General features: G+C 43.2%; 1 protein-coding gene across 1 annotated transcript in view; it reads left to right on the top strand.

The window, feature by feature from the left end:
* Window positions 1-21,794, top strand: part of LOC112246634 (mitogen-activated protein kinase kinase kinase 5-like) — a 33,886-nt gene extending 12,092 nt beyond the window's left edge. Inside the window, exons 12-28 of the mRNA XM_024415103.2 lie at window positions 1,703-1,798; window positions 2,475-2,559; window positions 3,223-3,356; window positions 4,180-4,307; window positions 10,203-10,339; window positions 10,661-10,766; window positions 10,938-11,095; window positions 14,535-14,727; window positions 16,887-17,046; window positions 17,394-17,565; window positions 18,112-18,297; window positions 18,709-18,814; window positions 19,026-19,269; window positions 19,581-19,693; window positions 20,212-20,309; window positions 20,594-20,670; window positions 20,939-21,794. Coding sequence (XP_024270871.1) covers window positions 1,703-1,798; window positions 2,475-2,559; window positions 3,223-3,356; window positions 4,180-4,307; window positions 10,203-10,339; window positions 10,661-10,766; window positions 10,938-11,095; window positions 14,535-14,727; window positions 16,887-17,046; window positions 17,394-17,565; window positions 18,112-18,297; window positions 18,709-18,814; window positions 19,026-19,269; window positions 19,581-19,693; window positions 20,212-20,309; window positions 20,594-20,670; window positions 20,939-21,047 — 2,302 coding nt within the window. The 3' untranslated portion in view covers window positions 21,048-21,794. The remainder of the gene's footprint in view (window positions 1-1,702; window positions 1,799-2,474; window positions 2,560-3,222; window positions 3,357-4,179; window positions 4,308-10,202; window positions 10,340-10,660; window positions 10,767-10,937; window positions 11,096-14,534; window positions 14,728-16,886; window positions 17,047-17,393; window positions 17,566-18,111; window positions 18,298-18,708; window positions 18,815-19,025; window positions 19,270-19,580; window positions 19,694-20,211; window positions 20,310-20,593; window positions 20,671-20,938) is intronic.
* Window positions 21,795-22,766: the final 972 nt, after the last annotated feature.

A 22,766-nucleotide genomic window follows, 5' to 3' on the forward strand; every position in this document is an offset into this window, starting at 1 on the left:
GACATGTTCACGCCTGCAGCCCATACACATCACCAGGGCTAGTCTACCAGACCTAGGCTCAAATACTTTTTGAACTATTTCAGCGTTTCCTTTAGCCTGCCGGGAGTTCCAGATGGGTGGAGTTTGCAGGTTTGCGACTACTCTGTTGGTTCCAAGCTCAATCAAGCCCAGCTAAAGTATTTGAAAGGATTTCAAATAGTATTTGAAGCCAGGTTGCGGTCTACTGAGTCTAAACACTATCTGTCTGGTGGACTTGGCCACTGGCCATCAGGGTGTTTTTGTCTGTGTTGTTTTCAAAGACTTTGACTGGATGTGTGTGTGTGTCTGTGTCCGTGTCTATTTGGCTGTGGAGGTCACTGTGTACTTTACCCTTGTTTTGCCTACCGAACTGCCTCCAGGGCGATAGATTTATTTTCTTTCAGTTTATATTTGCAACACTGTCACCCAGGGCTGGGCGATTATGGCCAAAATCTCATATCCCGATATAGGTCATTTCATATCCAGATAACGATACATATCACGATATAGCACATTTTCTGTCAATTCAATGAATAAATAGTTGATATAAAATGACTACATGTAAAGGCCTATTTCTTATTACATTTAGAATTATACCCAACAAATAAAAGGTACTTACTCATGTTTGATTATTTCTCCTTTTATTTAGAACCTTTGTGCAATTAAACATGTAACAAAATATGAATGTATAAAATCTAAAAAGGTAAATAGAAAACACTTCAACTGATGTTGCAAACAAAATAAATATAGGCCTAAAATATATAATAAATATTTTTAGGGTCTTGCCCGTTTTGCATGTTAATTTTGGCATTAATACGTGTCACATATCAATTTGCATTTGGTACCTTGGGTCGAGCGTTAGCACCAACTCACGAAACCCCCGTTTCTCGACCGTGTAAATTTGGGCCGTGTCTTTGCAGATGTAAGTTGTAACGGCAGCTGTTATCTCCTTCCATCTTCGTGGTTCTTTACCATATGGTGTGCCGCAGGCAAAAGCCTCTTGCAATGTCTGAGTCGGGGGTTTGTTTGAGCACTTGACTGTACTTTTCTGGGTCTCATCGGTAGACTCTTTCCGCACTGTTTCACATGATTCTTACGCAGGTGGTTAGAGGTTAGTGGTGTTTGAGCCTGTCGTCGGGACCGGCCTGCGGCATATTTTGCAGAGGACGGTTTTCTAGTCCGTACCAGACTTTTCATACCCAAACTACGTCCATGCGACCGAAGTAGCCCCTCTTTTAGGTACGAACTCCGTGTCTCCGTGCTCTGTGTCACGTTCACTCCCCTCCATGTTTGTTTGTGTTGCAAATTTCCTTCCACACGACACGTTTGATGAAAAATATTGCCTTGTGTGATTTGCTACACAACGAAGTAAACGCTAGAGCATAATATGAAATGATAAAAAAACGTCTATCGTCACACGATATATATCGCCCAGCCCTACTGTCACCTGGTGGCTTCAGACGTATCAGTATTTCAATCTATACGAGATGGAAAGAAACCGTCCTTCTCTGAATTGGAGAGACACATATTGAATGTGCCATTGTTGGCTTTCCTTGTCTTTATTCATATTCCTTTGTTTGCCTGCGTTGGTATTTTGAGAATACTTGTTATTTCATTGTGGCGCCGCTGTTTTGAAGTGTTGTGTAGCTCTTAATGTCCCTCTTTAACCTTTTGACCTGCACAGTGTTTCCAAGTTTGACGAGCGTAGCTGCTTCCTGTATGTCCTGGAGAACTCGGATGACTTCCAACTCTGCTTTCCCAGCGAGCTGCACTGTAAGGGGTGAGTCCCACACACGTACAAACACACGTGTACATAGGCACGCACGCACGCACGCACAAACGCACACCAAAAGGCAGCCTTTAGCCCAGCTGTCTAGCAGAAAGGGGTGTAACAACCAACCATATCAACCATTGATTCATTCCCCACATTCTCCACACAAAACCTACATACAGATTGGGCCTGTTCTTTCAACCATTATCACATGATTTGATTGTGTTGACATGACAACTGTTAATGTTTATTTTACTCTGGCCTAGTGAAAATAGAGCCTGCTTCTCTCTCCCCTTTTGGTGTGAATTGATAGGGTTGTGCATTTTACATTGTGTGCTTATACAGTACAGTATTAGCTAGGTGTTGTGTATTGGGATACAGTAAATCCCAGGTGTTATCCAAGACTTTCTGAGAAGGAAGGAAGTAGGAAGTGGTTTTCATAGTAGTGTTTGTGGAATCAGTGAAAGGTGAATAACAGGCAATCGAAAGGTCCCCTTTAATACTTCATGACATTGATAACAGTGCCACGTACTGAATTTGTTTGTGTACGTTTCTGCAGGTCTTATCTATGATTTGCCTGTGAGGTCTATGAATATATGACTGACTGATATGTGACATGCTCACATGTATTTGAACAGTCTTTTCCACTTGATTTAGTTTCTTGTGTGTGCTGTTTCTCCATCAGGTTCTGTGAGATGGTCAATTCTCTTCTAACCCAGGCAGAAGCCCCAGTGGAGTACTCCAGCGAGCTCACTGGAGGATTACTGGAGGTCAGCTAGGTTCTTTCTCAAATCATATTTCCTCTCCTCTTTCCTCCTCCTGCAAATGCATTGGAAAGAAGGGTTCGAGGGGTGAGACATAGGATCTTCTCCTAAAATGCGGTTGAAAAGGAGGTGAGGAGAAAGGAGTTGTGGAGACACAACTTGCGATAGGGCCGTAGAATCCTCCCTCTCGAGGCTGCTTTTCTTTTGACACCCTCCCCCTTCTAACCTACCAGTACACAAACAAGCCCTGTCATGATGGGGTCAATAGGCGAAAAGTTTCCCTTAACCGTCGCCCAAGTAGTGCTATGGTTACCGTATTCCCGACCCCTCATTTGTGTGTGTGTTAAGTTCCTGGTATTCACAGAACATTGGATTCAGTCCAGCATGTCACTCCAGCAAACCTGGGTTCAAATACTATTTGAAATCATTTCAAATAGTATTTCAGTTCACTGCAGTTCAGAGCAGCAGAAGGTTTCTAAATATACATCCCTTTCCATTGCTTTGTGCTCTCACTCAAGCTTTTCTTGTGTGGTTGCTTGTGAAATTCTTTACACTATTTCTAACCCACACACTCTCTTAGACACATTTTTTTATGAAACACACACACACACGCACATTTAGTTTCACACCCGTCATCCTGTTGAATTAAACCTCCCTTACGGCTTGCAGTTTATCTATGAGACCAGCGAAAACAGAGACAAGGTGGTTCTGGGTAAAGGAACCTATGGCGTGGTGTATGCTGGGAGGGACCTGAGCAACCAAGTCCGCATCGCCATCAAGGAGATCCCAGAGAAAGACAGCACGTATGGAAAACACATTTCCCCTTTTTCTTTTTTCGCCTGGTCCCAGATCTGTTTTAGCTGTATTGTCAAACAATGACCATACTTGTTGACACGACAGCACAACAACACAAACAGTTCTGGGACCAGGCTACATTTCCCCTTTTTTTTTGCCTGGTCCCAGTTCTGTTTTGCTGTATTGTCAAACAATGACCATACTTGTTGACACGACAGCACAAACAGATCTGGGACCAGGCTGCTTTTCTTTGCACATGATACCATAAATCCGAATGATTATTTTAGCCTAATATGTGTAATATATTATACAATGTGAGTGAAACGGTTCACGATTAATGATGAGAATAATGAATGCGCAGATGTTTTCCTCAGCATGCCAAATGTCATGTTTGCCCAGTGTCCCCATAGCTACACTGGAATCTACTCCCTGAAGAGATGGGATGTCTATTTAGATTTCCCCATTCCTTGTTTACGAGCCTTCGACCTCGACTAAGAGCTGAGCCCCATAGTTCAAGAAATGTTAGTACTTAGTTCCTCTGCAGAACTAATGGCCACATAGGTTAAAGCAGCACATGACGGATGCTTGTAAATCTCTCATCAAATTCATACAGTACGCGAAGGTCACAGCTACACCATGTCAGCGCAACTGCAATATTGGAGTGAATTTTATGTTGTTTCTCAATGACGGCACAGCCAGCACTAACATTGTTTATGTTTTGTAGCAATGTTGTTATAACGGCAGATGAACACTGTCCCATTTGCTAATGCTATGCTAATCTAGTGCCAATGCTAACTGTTGGTTCTCCCCCCATCTGTGTGTGAATCTCAGTTACTCCCAGCCTCTGCATGAGGAGATGGCTCTGCACAAGAGGCTGAAGCACAGGAACATCGTTCAGTACCTGGGCTCTATGAGTCAGGACGGCTTCATCAAGATCTTTATGGAGGAGGTTCCTGGAGGTACAGTGCATAGAAATAGAATCTGTTTCATTCTATATTAAATCTCATTCTGTTTCTATGGTCCCATAAACCAGGTCACAAAGAACCAGTTCGTTCATTCACTGTTTCTAATTTCAACTTTTGCGCCTCTCTACTACAAATGTGTAGTCTTTAGACAAGTCTTTCTATCATTCCTTCACTTGGTATGTACAGTATTCATTCATTCTCTCACTGACGGAAGTTTTGGTAATCTTGTCCTGCTTTACCTTTTTAAACTGCCATACAGCTAATGGTTTCAGTCTTCACTTCTCGGTTGTTGTTGTGCCTCTCTACTCATTCTCCTTCTTTCAGTCTCTCTCCACCACTCACACACTGATACTGTATTCACTCATTCTCTCATCAATACTTCCAGTCTTGCTCATCTTTCTCTGCTCCCCTAATTATGAAACTGTCACATCAATCAATTAAATGTATTTATAAAGGCCTTCTTACATCAGCTGATGTCACAAAGTGCTGTACAGAAACCCAGCCTAAAACAGCAAGCAATGCAGGTGTAGAAGCACGGTGGCTAGAAAAAACTCCCCAGAAAGGCAAGAACCTAGGAAGAAACTTAGAGGAACCACGCTATGAGGAGTGGTCAGTCTTCTTCTGGCTGTGCCGGGTGGAGATTATAACAGAACATGGCCAAGATGTTCAAATGTTCATAATGATCAGCAGGGTCAAATAATAATAATCACAGTGGTTGTAGAGGGTGCAACAGGTCAGCATCTCAGGAGTAAATGTCAGTTGGCTTTTCATAGCCGATCATTCAGAGTATCTCTACCGTTCCTGCTGTCTCTAGAGAGTTGAAAACAGCAGGTCTGGGACAGGTAGCACGCCCGGTGAACAGGTCAGGGTTCCATTGCCGCAGGTAAAACAGTTGAAACTGGAGCAGCAGCACGACCAGGTGGACAGGGGCCAGCAAGGTGTCATCAGGCCAGGTAGTCCTAAGGCATGGTCCTAGGGCTCAGGTCTTCAGCGAGAGAGCGAATTAGAGGGAGCATACTTTAATTCACACAAGACACCGGATTTGACAGGAGAAATACTCCCGATATAACAGACTGACCCTAGCCCCCTGACACAAACTATTGCAACATAAATACTGGAGGCTGAGACAGGAGGGGTCGGGAGACAATGTGGCCCCGTCCGACGATACCCCCGGACAGGGCCAAACAGGAAGGTTATAACCCCAACCACGTTTGCCAAAGCACAGCCCCCACATCACTAGAGGGATATCTTCAACCACCAACTTACTACCCGTACAGGAGATCACATCAGTGACTCAACCCACTCAAGTGACACACCCCTCCTAGGGACGGCATGGAAGAGCACCAGTAAGCCAGTGACTCAGCCCCTGTAATAGGGTTAGAGGCAGAGAATCCCGGTGGAGAGAGGGGAACCGGCCAGGCAGAGACGGCAAGGGTGGTTCGTTGCTCCAGTGCCTTTCTGTTCACCTTCACACTCCTGGGCCAGTCTACATAGGACCGACTGAGGAGATGAGTCTTCAATAAAGACTTGAAGGTTGAGACCGATTCTGCATCTCTCGCATGGTTAGGTAGACCATTCCATAAAAATTGAGCTCTATAGGAGAAAGACCTGCCTCCAACTGTTTGCTTAGAAATTCTAGGGACAGTGAGGAGGCCTGCATCTTGTGACCGTAGCGTACGTGTAGGTATGTATGGCAAGACAAAATCGTAAAGATGGGTAGGAGCGAGCCCATGTAATTTTTTATTTTTATTTTACCTTTATTTAACTAGGCAAGTCGGTTAAGAACAAATTCTTATTTTCAATGACGGCCTAGGAACAGTGGGTTAACTGCCTGTTCAGGGGCAGAACGACAGAGTTGTACCTTGTCAGCTTGGGGGTTTGAACTTGCAACCTTCCAGTTACTAGTACAACGCTCTAACCACTACCCTGCCGCCCCATGCTTTGTCGGTTAGCAGTAAAACCTTGAAATCAGCCCTTGCCTTAACAGGAAGCCAGTGTAGAGAGGCTAGCACTGGAGTAATATGATAACATTTTGGGGTTCTAGTCAAGATTCTAGCAACCGTGTTTAGCACTAACTGAAGTTTATTTAGTGCTTTATCCGGGTAGCCGGAAAGTATTGCAGTAGTCTAACCTAGGAGTGACAAAAGCATGGATTCATTTTTCTGCATAATTTATAATTAATAATAATTAAGTTTCTGATTTTTGCAATGTTACGTAGATGGAAAAAATATGTCCTTGAAACAGTCTTGATATGTTCGTCAAAAAGAGCGATTAGGGTCCAGAGTAACGCTGAGGACCTTCACAGTTTTATTTGAGATGACAGTACAACCATCAATATTACTTGTCAGATTCAACAGAAAATCTTTTTATTTCTTGGGACATAGAACTACCATCTTTGTTTTGTCTGAGTTTAAAAGTATAACATTTGCCACCATCCACTTCCTTATGTCTGAAACACAGACTTCCAGTGAGGGCAATTTTGGGGCTTCACCATGTTTCATCAAAATCTTAAGCTGTGTGTTGTCCGCATAGCAGTGAAAGTTAACCTTTTATGTTTCTGAATGACATCACCCAGAGGTAAAATATATAGTGAAAACAATAGTGGTCCTAAAACGGAGCCTTGAGGAACACCAACATTAACAGTTGATTTGTCAGAGGACAAACCATCCTCAGAGACAAACTGATATCTTTCTGACAGATAAGATCTAAACCAGGCCAGAACTTGTCCGTGTAGACCAATTTGGGTTTCCAATCTCTCCAAAAGAATGTGGTGATCGATGGTATCAAAAGCAGCACTAAGGACCTGGAGCACGAGGACAGATGCAGAGCCTCGGTCTGACGCCATTAATAGGTCCATTACCACATTCACAAGTGCAGTCTCGGTGCTATGATGGGGTCTAAAACCAGACTGAAGCGTTTTGTTTACATTGTTTGTCTTCAGGAAGGCAGTGAGTTGCTTCGCAACAGCCTTTTCCAAAAATTTAGAGAGGAATGGGAGATTCGATATAGGCCGATTAGTTTTTTTATATTTTCTGGGTCAAGGTTTGGCCTTTTCAAGACTGGCTTTATTACTGCCACTTTTAGTGAGTTTGGTACACATTGTTTATTATGTTCAACATAGGAGGGCCAAGCACAGGATGCAGCTCTTTCAGTAGTTTAGTTGGAATAGGGTCCCGTACGCAGCTTGAAGGTTTAGAGGCCATGATTATTTTCATCAATGTGTCAAGAGATATAGTATTAAAAAACTTGAGTGTCTCCCTTGATCCTAGGTCCTGGCAGAGTTGTGCAGACTCAGTACAACTGAGCTTTGGAGAAATACGTAGATTTAAAGAGGAGTCTGTGATTTGCTTTCTAATGATCATGATCTTTTCATCAAAGAAGTTCATGAATTTATGACTGCTGAAGTGAAAGCCATCCTCTCTTGGGGAATGCTGCTTTTCAGTTAGCTTTGCGACAGTATCAAAAAATACATTTAGGATTATTCTTATTTTCCTCAATTAAGTTGGAAAAATAGGATGAACGAGCAGCAGTGAGGGCTCTTCGATACTGCACGGTACTGTCTTTCCAAGCTAGTCGGAAGACTTCCAGTTTGGTGTGACGTCATTTTCGTTCCAAACTTCTTGAAGCTTGATTCAGAGCTCGGGTATTTTCTGTACACCAGGGAGCTAGTTTCTTATGACAAATGTTTTTGTTTTTAGGGGTGCGACTGCATCTATGGTATTACAGAAAGTTAAATTGAGTTCCTCAGTTAGGTGGTTAACTGATTTCTGTACTCTGACGTCCTTGGGTAGGTGGATAGAGTCTGGAAGGGCATCTAGGAATCTTTGGGTTGTCTGAGAATTTATAGCACGGCTTTTGATGATCCTTGGTTCAGGTCTGAGCAGATTATTTGTTGCAATTGCAAACGTAATAAAATGGTGGTCCGATAGTCCAGGATTATGAGGAAAAACATTAAGATCCACAACATTTATTCCACGGGACAAAACTAGGTCTAGAGTATGAGTATGGTAGTGAGTAGGTCCGGAGACATGTTGGACAAATCCCACTGAGTCGATGATGGAAAGCCTTTTAGAATGGGTCTGTGGACTTTTCCACGTGAATATTAAAGTCACCAAAAATTTAAATATTGTCTGCCATGACTATAAGGTCCGATAAGAATTCAGGGAACTCAGTGAGGAATGCTGTATATGGCCCAGGAGAACTGTAAACAGTAGCTATAAAACATGATGGAGTAGGCTGCATAGATTTCATGACTAGAAGCTCAAAAGATGAAAACGCAGTCGTTTTTTTTTTGGTATATTGAAATTTGCTATCGTAAATGTTAGCAACACCTCCGCCTTTGCGGGATGCGCGGGGAATATGGTTACTAGTGTAACCAGGAGGTGAGGCCTCATTTAACACAGTAATTTCATCAGGCTTAAACCATGTTTCAATCAGGCCGAATACAATAGGTGTAGACTTAGAAACATTTTCCCAACAATGCAGAGTTAAAAAATAATAATACAAAAATTACAACTAAATAGCAAAAAAGGGAAATGTTAACACAATAAAATAACGAGGCTATATACAAGGAGTACCGGTACTGAGTCAATGTGCAGGGGTACGAGGTAGTTGTGTTAATTTAGGTAATATGTACATGCAGGTAAGGGTAGAAGTGACTAGGCAATCAGGATAGATAATAAACAGAATAGTGTGTGTGTTGGCGTGGCAGTGTAGTATGCTTGAGTGTGGGGGTAGAGTCCAGTGAGTGTGCATAGAGCCAGTGCAAGAATGTTTCCAGGAAGTCTGGAGGTCTTTTTGGTGTGTGTGTGTGTCTGAATGTGTGCATGTGTTTCTAATTCAGTGCTATAGATGCAGGCAGAATATGACACAGGAAGTGTGGGTGTTTCCAGTATCACAGTGATTGAGAAAAATGGATTTCACAATGCAATCAAGTCACTGATGTACCAGTGTTAAAAAAAAAAGTGAAAATACTTTAAAAAGTAATGTTTTATTTCAGCTTCTGACATTTTATCATTGTGAATATTCGGGGCCTTGTTTCCCAGAGCGTTCATAACGTTAAGATCATCGTTAGAACCTTCTTTAGTAGCCGAGGTGATTCCCAGTTCCTTCGTTGGTAATGTGGCACATCTAGTGATCCAGACCACTCATAGCGCAGCCAAAGTGCATCATTATATGCATTTCTTTTGCCCTTTCGCCTCACTTTATTCACAGGTTTTCGCTAAACAGCATAAACATCTTGATTTTTTTTTCTGTCTGACTTTGACTACCGTTACCTTCAGAACTAAGTTGACTACAAATACAAAGTTGCTAAAGTGTTTGAAATTGTTACAAACAAGTAAAGAATACAATTATGCTTCGAATGAAAACCAAGATGACTGCATTAAAAGATGCTTAGCCTACATGGGTCTGTGTAGGCTATTTCCATCAATTGAGTTCTATTTTTCGACTAGGCTATTCGACCAAGTTTTTCATGACGTGTGACAACGTGGTCAACGATGTGCCCAATCTGTGATGTAGTGCATTGTTATTGGGTAAGCATAATAAAGCTGCCTCAGTACCACCTATGTCTGAAAATAGGCTATTAACTCTCTATGGGCTGATCCTTGGTCAGTATTGTGGAATCATTTTAATGTTCAGATTTGAATGGAGATATCTGATCCTAACAGTGTTGACACATGGTATAACAAGGCACTAAGCGAACGTTCTCACTGGGTGGTTCTTCGGGAAACAAGTTGGCTCGTGTATATAATGATGCATCTGGTACGTCATCGTAATGCTTAAGTTACATCGCAACTGGGAAACGAGGCCCACAGGTGTTGCAAATCCTAAATAGAATCCCTTACATATCTAACCGTAACCCATTCCAATGTCATCTCTCCCATGTAGGAAGCTTGTCCTCTCTCCTGCGTTCCAAATGGGGACCCCTGAAAGACAACGAGGCCACTGTCATTTTCTACACCAGGCAGATCCTGGAAGGGCTTAAGTATCTCCATGACAACCAGATAGTCCACAGAGACATCAAGGTGAGGTTTGTTGCTAAATAAAAATATTTTTTTATTTTTTATTTTTTTTAAAGTACCAATGCCACAGTGGATTTAAATTCTCACGGTCAGAGTTAATAGTTGTGTTCATTCGGTACTAAACGGCGGAAAATGGAGTGAAACAGGAAGGCATTTCCTGGACTTAAGAAACGCTCCTTTTTGTTTTCCTTTTCAAAACGCTTTGCTACGTTGTGGCCTACTGAGCATGAACCTGGTGTATGTTGCTTAACTCAACTACTAATGTGTCACAATGTGTTGTGGGGAAAGAGTATCTGGTGTAAGAAACAAGTCATTTTCTCACAGGGTGACAACGTGTTGATTAACACCTACAGTGGTGTTCTCAAGATCTCTGACTTTGGCACCTCGAAACGACTGGCGGGAATCAACCCCTGCACAGAGACCTTTACAGGTGTGTGTGGGTGTATGTTTGATGCTTGTGTATGAGTGTGGTTGGGTATGTGGCCATGCTTTTTGCATATTAACATTTATATTTGACTTTGTTGGTATGAATATTATTTACATGTGTTGTCTACATGTTTGTGTAGGCGGGTGTCTAAATGTCTCTGTGTGGTGTTCTTAGGGACCCTGCAGTACATGGCTCCAGAGATCATCGACCAGGGCCCGCGGGGTTATGGGAAGCCTGCAGACATCTGGTCCTTGGGCTGTACCATCATAGAGATGGCCACGGGGAAACCACCCTTCCACGAGCTGGGCAGCCCACAGGCAGCCATGTTCAAGGTAATCTTTCTCTTAGACAATAAAAGAGAGCCGCACACTCTAGGAGCTCAGATGCAAAAAATGTAATTACCAACGTTTCGACAGCCAAGCTGTCTTCATCAGGGTGTAATCACAAACAATGCGGGATGACTCGTTTATGTAGTGTCAAAAGACACACTGGTGTCTGTAATCATGGCCAAGAGTGGCCTAATATCATTGGTTAATTCTCAAGTATTAAAATGGCATACAAAGAACAGCATACAAAAAACAAATGGAGAGCATACAATCATAGATTCATTTTAGACTACACAAGCTTACAAACAATTACAATGGCAAAGTCACAATCACGGCTTCAGATCAAAGTCTACGTTGAGACCGAAGGGAGCAAGGGTCTTTAAGTTAAAGATCCAGGCAGCCTCTCGTTCAGGTCACCCCCTCTCCTAGGGAGGGTGACATGTTCGATGACAATATAACGCAGAGACGATATCGAGTGGCCTGCCTCCAAAAAGTGGGCCGCAACTGGGTAAGTCAAGTTTTTGCACCTAATGGTGCTACAATGCTCTGAGATACGTACTTTTAATTCACGCTTTGTTTAACCCACAATTTTTACCAAAAGGACAAGTTCTAAGATAAATAACTGCCTTAGTGGAGCACGTAATAACACCTTTGATTGGGATCGATTTCCCTGTTTGTGGGTGTTTGAAGGATCTACATTTATAAGTGCCATTGCATACAGCCATTACATTTGTAATTTCCATCCAGTAGGGGCGCAAATGTACGTTGTTCAGGAATATCTTGTGGTGGTAAATCGGAGTGTACCAATTGGTCTCTGAGATTTCTGCCCCGCGAGAATACGACCAAGGGAAGGTCCGAAAACACATTACCGAGACTTTCATCGGATTTTATAATGTGCCAATGTTTGAACGATTAGCTTAATTTGTTCAGAACGCTTTGAATAGCGGGTAGTTAGAACACAAGAATACGTCTTTTTGCGAGACTGACCCTGAAAAAGGTCATGTATTTTTTTTTAATTTTCTCAATGGCAATATTAATCTGATCATTTTTGTAGCCCCTCTCCTTGAACTTTCTTTGCGTCTCAGCCATATTTCTGTCGAAACCTGATTGTATTTTGCAAATTCTTTGGATTCAACAGAATTGGCTGTAGGGCAAACTATTTTTCAAGGGAAGTGGGTAACAACTATCAGCCCTCAACAAACTGTTACGATCAGTAGGCTTCCAGTAAAGATCAGTGTATAGAACATTATCTTCACACAAGATCAGAAGATCAAGAAAACTGATTTGACGTGTATCAGATTGCATAGTAAATTTCTAATGATCAGGGGTTAAGAAAAGCATGGAACGCCTGGAGCTGTTTTGCATCACCCCTCCATAGAACAAAAATATCAGCAATATACCGTTTCCAAATGATGTGAGGCAAGAAAACATTTTTGAGAGGATTGAAAATAGACTCTCCATGTAACCCACATACAAATTAGCATAGTTAGGAGCCATGGGGGATCCCATAGCAGTACCCTTCGTCTGAATAAAGAAATAATTTAGAAACATGAAATAGTTATGTGTGAGTACTATTTCAGCCAATGTTATAATGCATGCACTTGAAGGTTGTTCATTAGGGTCACGTTGCAGAAGAAAATGTTCCATGGCTTCAATACCGCCCTCGTGTGGAATATTTGTGTATAATGACTCAACATCAAAAGTAACTAACAAGGTATTCTCAGGGAGAGGATCAAGAGATTCAATGATAGAGATCATACTGCTGGTGTCCTTTACACATGAGGGGAGCTGTTCTGCGAGTGGTCTAATAAAAAAGTCAACAGAAGTAGATAGAGGGGCCGTTACTGCATCAATGCCTGCTACAATAGGGCGTCCTGGAGGTTGTAACATTCTTGTGTAATTTCGGCAAAGTGTAGAAAGTGGCAATTTTAGGGTGTTGAATAGCCAAGAAGTCATGTTCTTTTTTTGTTATCTGACCAGAACTTAAATACCCATCTAGGAAAGTAAAGATAGTATTGGGAAGTGGGGTCACTTCTGAGTTTCTTGTAAAAGGTGTTGCCAAGCAGCTGTCTGACACTCATTTACATAAACTGTCCTATCCATGAGTACAACCGACCCACCCTTATCAGCGGGACGAATAAGGACTGACGTATCGGATTGTAAATCAAGCAAAGCTTGTTTTTCATCCTTAGGGAAATTATGGAAAGATTTGGACCCCTTTATTCTTAAGGAGATGTCCAACATCTTTTTCCACAAGTCTGCAATATGTCTCGATAGAGTGATTGCGATTGGCTGGAGGTATAAGATAACTCTTGCTTCTAAAAGGAGTCGGAGTATGTGCAGGAAAGCAACCTACTGGTTCAATAGAAGTGTCAGAATTAGGGGAGCTAAAGTATTCCCTTAAACAGATGTTTCTAAAAGACTTAAACATGTCTACCTTAACATCAAAATCGTTGCACTGCGTTGTAGGCACAAAAGATAACCCTTTATTAAGCAAAGAGACATGGGCAGGGCTCAATATCTCGCTTGATAAATGAAAGACACTCAGTCCCGTGGGTTCTGGCACCGTGTGAACGGTCTCCTCTGCCTCTGATAGTCGTTTCTTCTTATCCCGTCGGGTGCGACATCTCGTCGATGCGCGTGCCTGCGGCCACCTCCGCCCTTACGTCCGTCCAATCTCTCGTTGAATAAAAATCTACCACTGGAAGCCGATGAGGCGCTGTCTTTTTTGTCTTGGTTGAATTTCTTGTTTTAAAGTTCCTTTATTTCTGTAAGACAACTTGTCCTGGAGCGCTTGGTTAGTTTTCATCAGTTCATTGAATATGCCATCATCATTAACAGCTTGTGTAGTCGAAAATGAATTTATGATCGTATGCTATCCATTTGTTGTTTGTATGCTGTTCTTTGTATGCTATTTTAATATTTGATAATTAACCTATGATATTAGGCCACTCTTGACCATGATTACAGACACCTGTGTCTTTTGACACTATAAACGAGTCATCCCGCAGTGTTTGTGATTACACCCCGATGAAGACAGCTTGGCTGTCGAAACGTTGGTAATTAAATATTTGCACCTGAGCTCCTAGAGTGTGCGGCTCTCGTTTATTTTCAAGTTTTCTACTCCGCTAGCCAGCGCCTCGCTTAAATAGGTGTGCGTTTCTTTTTCTTCAAAACCTAAAGGTTTGACAATGAGTATGTTATTACAAACTCAAGATACTATACCTTGTTAGTACCTGGTGAATAATGGACAGTACAGAATTTTACCAGCTGTATCCAGGGTTGTGTTCAGAAAGCATCTAACTGAAGATATACTAAAACAGGGAGGGACTACCTGAACTTGTCCAATAAGAAACTGTCAGTTTCCGTTGCAAAACGTTTTACCTTGCGTGCCCTACTGAACACAACCCTGAAGAGTACGTACTCTGTTCCCGTCTCCCTCTAGGTTGGTATGTTCAAGATCCACCCGGAGGTGCCGGAGTGTATGTCAGGTGAGGCCAAAGTCTGCATCATGAGCTGCTTCACACCGGACCCAGACAACAGGGCCACGGCCTCTGAGCTGCTCAAGGACTCCTTCCTCAAGACCACCTCCCGGAGGAAGGCCAAGCCAGAGCCTGAGACACTGCCTACGGATGCTGGTGAGTCGTCATCATTGTTATCGTCATAATCATAAGTAGCTTTATTTTCATCGTCATAGTTAGTGTCATCATTTTTATAGTCATCATCAGTGCCAGAGTCTGGTCTTGTGACTCCTATCGATCTATCGATTCCCTTTATTTTTTTGAGCTGTGTGTGTGTGTGTGTGTGTGTGTGTGTGTGTGTGTGTGTGTGTGTGTGTGTGTGTGTGTATGTATGTATGTGTATATATATATGTATGTATGTATGTATGTATGTATGTGTATATATATGTATATATATGTATGTATATATATATATATATATAATGTGTGTATATATATATTATAATTATAATATATATATTACTGCTCAAAAATAAAGGGAACACTTAAACAACACAATGTAACTCCAAGTCAATCACACTTCTGTGAAAGCAAACTGTCCACTTAAGAAGCAACACTGATTGACAATAAATTTCACATGCTGTTGTGCAAATGGAATAGACAACAGGTGGAAATTATAGGCAATTAGCAAGACACCCCCAATAAAGGAGTGGTTCTGCAGGTGGGGACCACAGACCACTTCTCAGTTCCTATGCTTCCTGGCTGATGTTTTGGTCACTTTTGAATGCTGGCGGTGCTTTCGCTCTGGTGGTAGCATGAGATGGAGTCTACAACTCACACAAGTGGCTCAGGTAGTGCAGCTCATCCAGGATGGCACATCAATGCGAGCTGTGGCAAGAAGGTTTGCTGTGTCTGTCAGCGTAGTGTCCAGAGCAGGGAGGCGCTACCAGGAGACAGGCCAGTAGATCAGGCGACGTGGAGGAGGCCGTAGGAGGGCAACAACCCAGCAGCAGGACCGCTACCTCCACCTTTGTGCAAGGAGGAGCAGGAGGAGCACTGCCAGAGCCCTGCAAAATAACCTCCAGCAGGCCACAAATGTGCATGTGTCTGCTCAAACGGTCAGAAACAGACTCCATGAGGGTGGTATGAGGGCCCGACGTCCACAGGTGGGGGTTGTGCTCACAGCCCAACACCGTGCAGGACGTTTTTCATTTGCCAGAGAACACCAAGATTGGCAAATTCGCTACTGGCGCCCTGAGCTCTTCACCGATGAAAGCAGGTTCACACTGAGCACATGTGACAGTCTGGAGACGCCGTGGAGAACGTTCTGCTGCCTGCAACATCCTCCAGCATGACCGGTTTGGCGGTGGGTCAGTCATGGTGTGGGTGGCATTTCGTTGGGGGGCCGCACAGCCCTCCGTGTGCTCGCCAGAGGTAGCCTGACTGCCATTAGGTACCGAGATGAGATCCTCAGACCTCTTGTGAGACCATATGCTGGTGCGGTTGGCCCTGGGTTCCTCCTAATGCAAGACAATGCTAGACCTCATGTGGCTGGAGTGTGTCAGCAGTTCCTGCAAGAGGAAGGCATTGATGCTATGGACTGGCCCGCCCGTTCCCCAGACCTGAATCCAATTGAGCACATCTGGGACATCATGTCTCGCTCCATCCACCAACGCCACGTTGCACCACAGACTGTCCAGGAGTTGGCAGATGCTTTAGTCCAGGTCTGGGAGGAGATCCCTCAGGAGACCGTCCGCCACCTCAGCAGGTGCATGCCCAGGCGTTGTAGGGAGGTCATACAGGCACGTGGAGGCCACACACTACTGAGCCTCATTTTGACTTGTTTTAAGGACATTACATCAAAGTTGGATCAGCCTATAGTGTGGTTTTCCACTTTAATTTTGAGTGTGACTCCAAATCCAGACCCTCCATGGGTTGATACATTTGATTTCCATTGATAATTTTTGTGTGATTTTGTTGTCAGCACATTCAACTATGTGAAGAAAAAAGTATTTAATAAGAATATTTCATTCATTCAGATCTAGGATGTATTATTTTAGTGATCCCTTTATTTTTTTGAGCAGTGTGTGTATGTATGTATGTATATATATATATATATATATATACATACATACAATCTCGCTCTCCTTGTCTTTCAAAAATACAAAAGTGATCCTAATTTCTATCACCACACTCATTATTTTCATAATTGTCTGAAATATTAATTATTATTGCCCTTGTCTGTGCATAGTCTTCCTAATTGAGAAAGGCTATGCTCATCGCCATTCCGTCACCATTACTGGGGTAATGACTCTGCCCTGCTTTGTGTCCTGTAGGTGACAACTACCAGCGCAGTATGTCTGTCCCAGTGTCTATACCTGTGACAGATACAGACACGATGGACCTGTCGTGCTCCTGGGACCTCCGGAGGACCATCTCCCCCCTCAGAGGAATGGACATTAAAAAGAGCCCACCCAGCACCAGAGGCTTCCTGCCGTAGGTCAAAACATCCTATACCCTCTGGTTCCGCATTCGATTACATCCGATTTGTGAAACAACTTCATTGTAGATCATTGCCTTACTGTTAATGCAATAGATCATGTCAAGATAGACCATGTCTTTTTCTATATTGTCTGAAAAATCCAACTGCTCCATGATGAGCTTCCACCATATTGTCTTATTTTCCAATCGCTGCAGACCGAGGGGAGGAGTAGAGGAGAGGTCAGATTTTCAAGCAATTGAGATGGAGCCCATGCTAAATATTGCCAAAGACCATATTTGTATGGCAGATTGTTTTATCTATGTGACATTGGTGTATCTCGTCTCCACCTTGTGGTGGCCAGGGTGTCAGAGGAGCCCAGTGCTGTGGACACGACGGCTAGTCCAGCCACGTCAGGGGAGAACCTGGGCCTGTTCCTACTGAGGAAGGACAGCGAGAGGAGGGCCACACTGCACAGGATCCTCACTGAGTACATCACCGACGTAGTGCACAACATCCAGAACACACTACCTCAGGTAGAGAGAGAGAGAGAAAGATCTTGGGCTGTATGTGTCAGAGTAGGTGTGCTGATCTGTTTGACCTTTTAGATCATAATGAATAAGACCGGATGGACCTGATCTTAGATCGGTACTTCTACTCTTTGACATTTTTTTTATATGGGCCTTGAGAAGGATCTATCCCTAATACAGTCAACTCCTGATAAATGCAATGGCTTAGGATGGTTATGAGGGCATGCACTCAACCGATCGGAACATGAATATATCCAGAGCAATTAAAGACAATGTATGGTGAAATAATATAATAATAATAAATGTCACTTAGCAGAATTTTACGTATGGTTGGTCCCGGGAAAGTGAACCCACTACCCTGGTGTTACAAGCACCATGCTCTACCAACTGAGCTACACAGGGCCACAAGGCACTTAATCTGAGTTTACCCTTATCAGGAGTCTGCTGTACATGTTAGGTGTGAAAGAATGAGTGTTTATGTCTACATTTTACACTTGTAGGTTTCTTTGCCTATAATTATTTTAGAATGTTTCCTCTCTCCTTGCCTCTAAGCAAACAGACGTTGGGTCTGTGACCTCCGAGCACATCTCTGAGCTGATTGGCTGCCTGCGGGAGAACATCCGCTCTCCAGACAGAAGGCACCTGACCAACAGATTGGTGAAGTTGCGCTCCACACTGCTTGCTACCGCAGTACCCCTCAAAAACCTGCGAGCTGTGCTCTTCAGCTTCCAGGATGCGGTAGGTCACTGGAGGTCACCGTTGTGTTCATTTGGGTATGCAACGGAAAATATTACAAAACATCTTATTGGAGTAGTCCCTCCCTGTTCTTTTTCAAGTGGTACTTAATGAACATTACCCAGGAGTTGCATCGCCAGTCCTTGAGGACAGTAGCCCTGCCAGTTTCCATTTCTCCCTGGCACGTAAAAGATTGCTTACTGTCATGGATTGGCCATAGATTTCACACACGGTTCCTCAAGTATTAGACAGATAGTAATCACAAGGCCAGGGTGGACGTGGGATTGAACAGGGGGAGTCGTATATGTGTAAATAGCCAGGAGTTTTACCACAGGCCATGCATCACACCCAATAGTATTGTGCTAATCCGTTCTTCTCACTCCCTTGTGTGTGTGTCTGTGTGTGTGTGTGCAGGTGAAAAGGGTATTGAGGCAGCAGCAGGTGAAACCTCACTGGATGTTTGCTCTGGATAACCTGCTGAGGCAGGCCGTGCAGGACGCCATCACTGTACTATTACCAGGTAAGAACCAGCAGAGTCAGGCCTAATTCCATCTCAACTTCTATCCATTGTATTGGACATAGAAATTCCTCATAGAACTCCTGTTCAATTTCATGATATGACTCTGGGATTTGGATTTGAGTCCATCCCCGCCATTCAAAGACTTCACCACCTCCCAAATCCCCGCCCACACTCACACTCTTGCTCACACACACACCTCAATGTCTTTCAGAGCTCAAGCTCCAGCTGCAGTCTTCCTTTGAGACGGAGGAAAGTAGCCCAGAGAGAGGGCAGCGGCCCAGTGAGCTAGTAAAGCTTTTGCCTGCAGTCTTCTCAGATGACCAGGTGGCGGCGCCAGCCGACACCGAGACCATAGAGGAGGTTTCAGAAAGCCCCTGCTTACCCAATGGCCTCCAGTACAACACTAACTGTCCCCTCAGTCAGGAACTGACAGATCTACGGCTAGAGACTCGCAGGTTCAGTGCCATTTACTTAGCTGTTTATATTACATTGCTTTATTTGCATGACAAAAAAAATGCATTTGTATTGTCATGTTATTCTTTATTCCACCTTTTAACCTGGGGTTTCCTTTCATTTCAACTTTAGTATAATGGGCTTTAAAATGTAAAGAAAATAGTCATTCCTACAGATTCAGTGAAAAGTGCCAGCACACAACCAAGGATTACATTGCAACCAGTTACAACATGGACAGTGAAGTGACGTGTGTAAATAGGAAAATGTACTGTTACTTCAGGCCTGGTCCATAATGACTAATTGTGTGTTTCAGACTGCTGACTCAGCTGAGTGAGAAAGAGCGGGAATACCAGGAGCTACTGAGGAACTCTGTTCAGAGGAGACAGGATCAGATCGACACTACCAGGAACACATCAGAACCCACAGGTAATGTTTTCAGATCCCACTCCGTCCCAAAGCAGTCTGACTGTTGCTAATGTCAGCCCATTTAAGGCTAGTGTGTTGGTAAACATTGTAAGTTTGGTTGAAGTACCTTAGTGAGCCAAATTCTGTCACTCTGCCACACCTTAGTATGTAGCAAGGCCGAGCACTCTTTGCCTAATAAATAATGAATATCGGGCGTTAAAATCCTGTGTGTTTTTTGTATACATGTAGACACTGGAGGTTGAAGCTTGTGGTATGACAGTGGCCCCACAAGTTACGGCCTGCCTACTCTAATGTTCCTAAAAATGGAGAGATGGAATGCCATTGAGACAGTTTGTAGGCTTTGTGATTCACACCCTGTGTTTCTAGATCTCTCTCCACACCTCACCCTCAGACAGTGGATTTCTGCTCTACTGGTTTGAGTTTAAGGCGTGTCGCTCATTGCCGCTGAGATTCGAGACTTGGAACCAGATGTGTCAGTCATAATAATGATTAGAAACTGTCTTCTCATCCTCCTGTAGATACAGAGTTGTCCCTGCAGATAAGTTTGAACCCAGAAGTCAAGTCCTTGGTTTGCTGGCTGAAGGCTATCCCAGTAGATCAGGACACCATAGACAAGGTAAGGAACTTCAAAAACGACTTTGTGATTTAATGATGTGGGATTGGTTATCAAAATATGGTGTGGCTATTGATTTATGGGTAACTACATGCATGGAATAAACCATCTAATTGGTGAAAAGAGCCTTATTCACATTATAATAATATGACAAATCACAAAAGTCTATACCACGAAAAATCTGAAAAAATAGGAAGTAATGTAGCTCGGTTTCAGTCCGTGTTTGCGTGAGGCTTGTTCTCACTGATGTTGGGTAAGTAGAATTCACGCTGTGCTTTTGTTTGTAGTTACTCTCTCACGAGTTCACCTTGGACTGTCTCCTCACCATGGCCTGCAGGGATGACTTGATGTACTGTGCCATAAGGTGAACTTCCTCCTCCAATCATGTTCGCACATCCTTAAAGCAGAAACAGGAAACTGATCTACGCTAATGAGGAAAACCCATTGTTTTCTGTTTGGATGGTTATGTCGTTATTCAAAGGACTGTGAAAGTACTGTGAATCGCTGAGATGTGTCAATGTGTGACTAGGGTTCTGTGCAGTAGGAGGGTGTATGGATGTGACACCCACCCACACACACAAAGGGTCTGTACTGTAATGGTTGTATTTTTTACTTTTACTGTTTCTCCACAGAGGAGGGATGCTGTGTCGTGTCTGGGCGGCCATCACAACACAGAGGAAGTCACAGCTCAAATCTCAGCTCAGCACACACTCTGAAGAGGACGAGGACACCATTCTCTGATGGGTCATTACGTGTTCCACTAATAGGCTGGTCCTATAAACACAACATGGTACAAATTTACTGAGTCTGTGAATTTGTCTCATAGTTAAGATACAGGAATTAGTGTGTGTGTGTCAGTGTGTGTGCGCATGTACAGTTTTCTGAGAACAAGATAATCATGTCATAAAAATTGGGACCTACCTTAGTATTTCCCCAAAGATGTTATATTGAAACTGAAATGGTTACAGAAAGATGGATGAACAGTAAAGGATATGTTTTTCTGTCATTTCTTATTGTGAATAACTGTACTTGTAAAACGGGTTCGGAGAAATCTGCAATCTGATTGGTTGAAATGGGGTTCTAAACCATTGACAATTCCCTGATATTCAGAGGGAAGAGGGGGGATATTTAGGGCCAACAGCTGTCATATTTTTACCTCAATAGACACTCCGTGCCTCCATGATACTTCACATTCATTTGTTAGTTTGGTGTGTAGTATAAAACAAAATGTACCTCTTTAATGTACACCATTTCTGAGCTCTTCGCAGGGCCTAGGACTTGAAGAAAAGTTATGTTATTGATGGTAAATATACACTTTTGCGAGAATATGTTCTGGTGATTGGTCATTTAAATAAGTGGGAATAGTGGTGTATACCACATACTGGTGGTGTCTGTAATAGGTGTATACCACATACTGGTGGTGTCTGTAATAGGTGTATATGGGTCTTTCGATAAATAAAGGGGCCAATGTTCATGTTAAAAATGTCATATGTTTAAATATGATTTTTCTCTGTTTCACATTTGTAGTTACAGGAATAAAAGTCTTGGTAGGCATAATTACTAACGCCACCTAGCAACAACAAAACATCTACATGTCATTCAAAATGTCACATGAAACATGGACACTGCATGTTTCTTTGTCATGCCTAGTAGTCAGGTCTGTTTGTGCTTTAGTCAACTTCTCTATAATGTATAGCCCTGCTTAAAATTCCTGATTTCGTGGTATCCAATTGTCTTATCGCTGCAACTCCCGTACAGACTCGGGAGAGGCTAAGGTCGAGAGCCGTGCGTCCTCCGAAACAAAACCCAACCAAGCCGCACTGCTTCTTGACACAATGCCCGCTTAACCCGGAAGCCAGCCGCACCAACGTTTCGGAGGAAACACCGTACACCTGGTGACCTTGTCAGCGTGCACTGCGCCCGGCCCTCCACAGGAGTCGCTAGTGTGCGATGGGACAAGGACATCCCTGCCGGCCAAACCCTCCTCTAACCCAGACGACGCTGGGCCAATTGTGCGCCGCCCCATTGGTCTCCCGGTCGCGGCCGGCTGCAACAGAGCCTGGGCTTGAACCCAGAATCTCTAGCGGCACAGCTATTACTGCGATGCAGTGCCTTAGACCACTGCACCACTCGGGAGGCGCAAAAGTCATTTGAAATGTTTTTTCAATTTTAAAACGAAACAATTGACCGTTTTCACATTCCCGATTGCTCCATTTTAACTCGGGGAAAACAAACGATCAAAACGTACACGGACTGTATTCTTATCTCAGGAATCCTGACTTAATGTTGTCCACGGAGTAGGCTAATTATCTTGACCGCCGTAACAACATGGACACAGACATGTTCTGTCACTGCTCGAGATCAACAGTAATTCCTGCACTTTGGCTGTTGTTCAATCACATGCGATATAACAGGAGCTCTTTATCGCTTGACTGTCATTAAACAAAACAAATCCTGAAT

The sequence above is a fragment of the Oncorhynchus tshawytscha genome, linkage group LG03, assembly GCF_018296145.1.
Source record: "Oncorhynchus tshawytscha isolate Ot180627B linkage group LG03, Otsh_v2.0, whole genome shotgun sequence".
Lineage (NCBI taxonomy): Eukaryota > Metazoa > Chordata > Actinopteri > Salmoniformes > Salmonidae > Oncorhynchus > Oncorhynchus tshawytscha.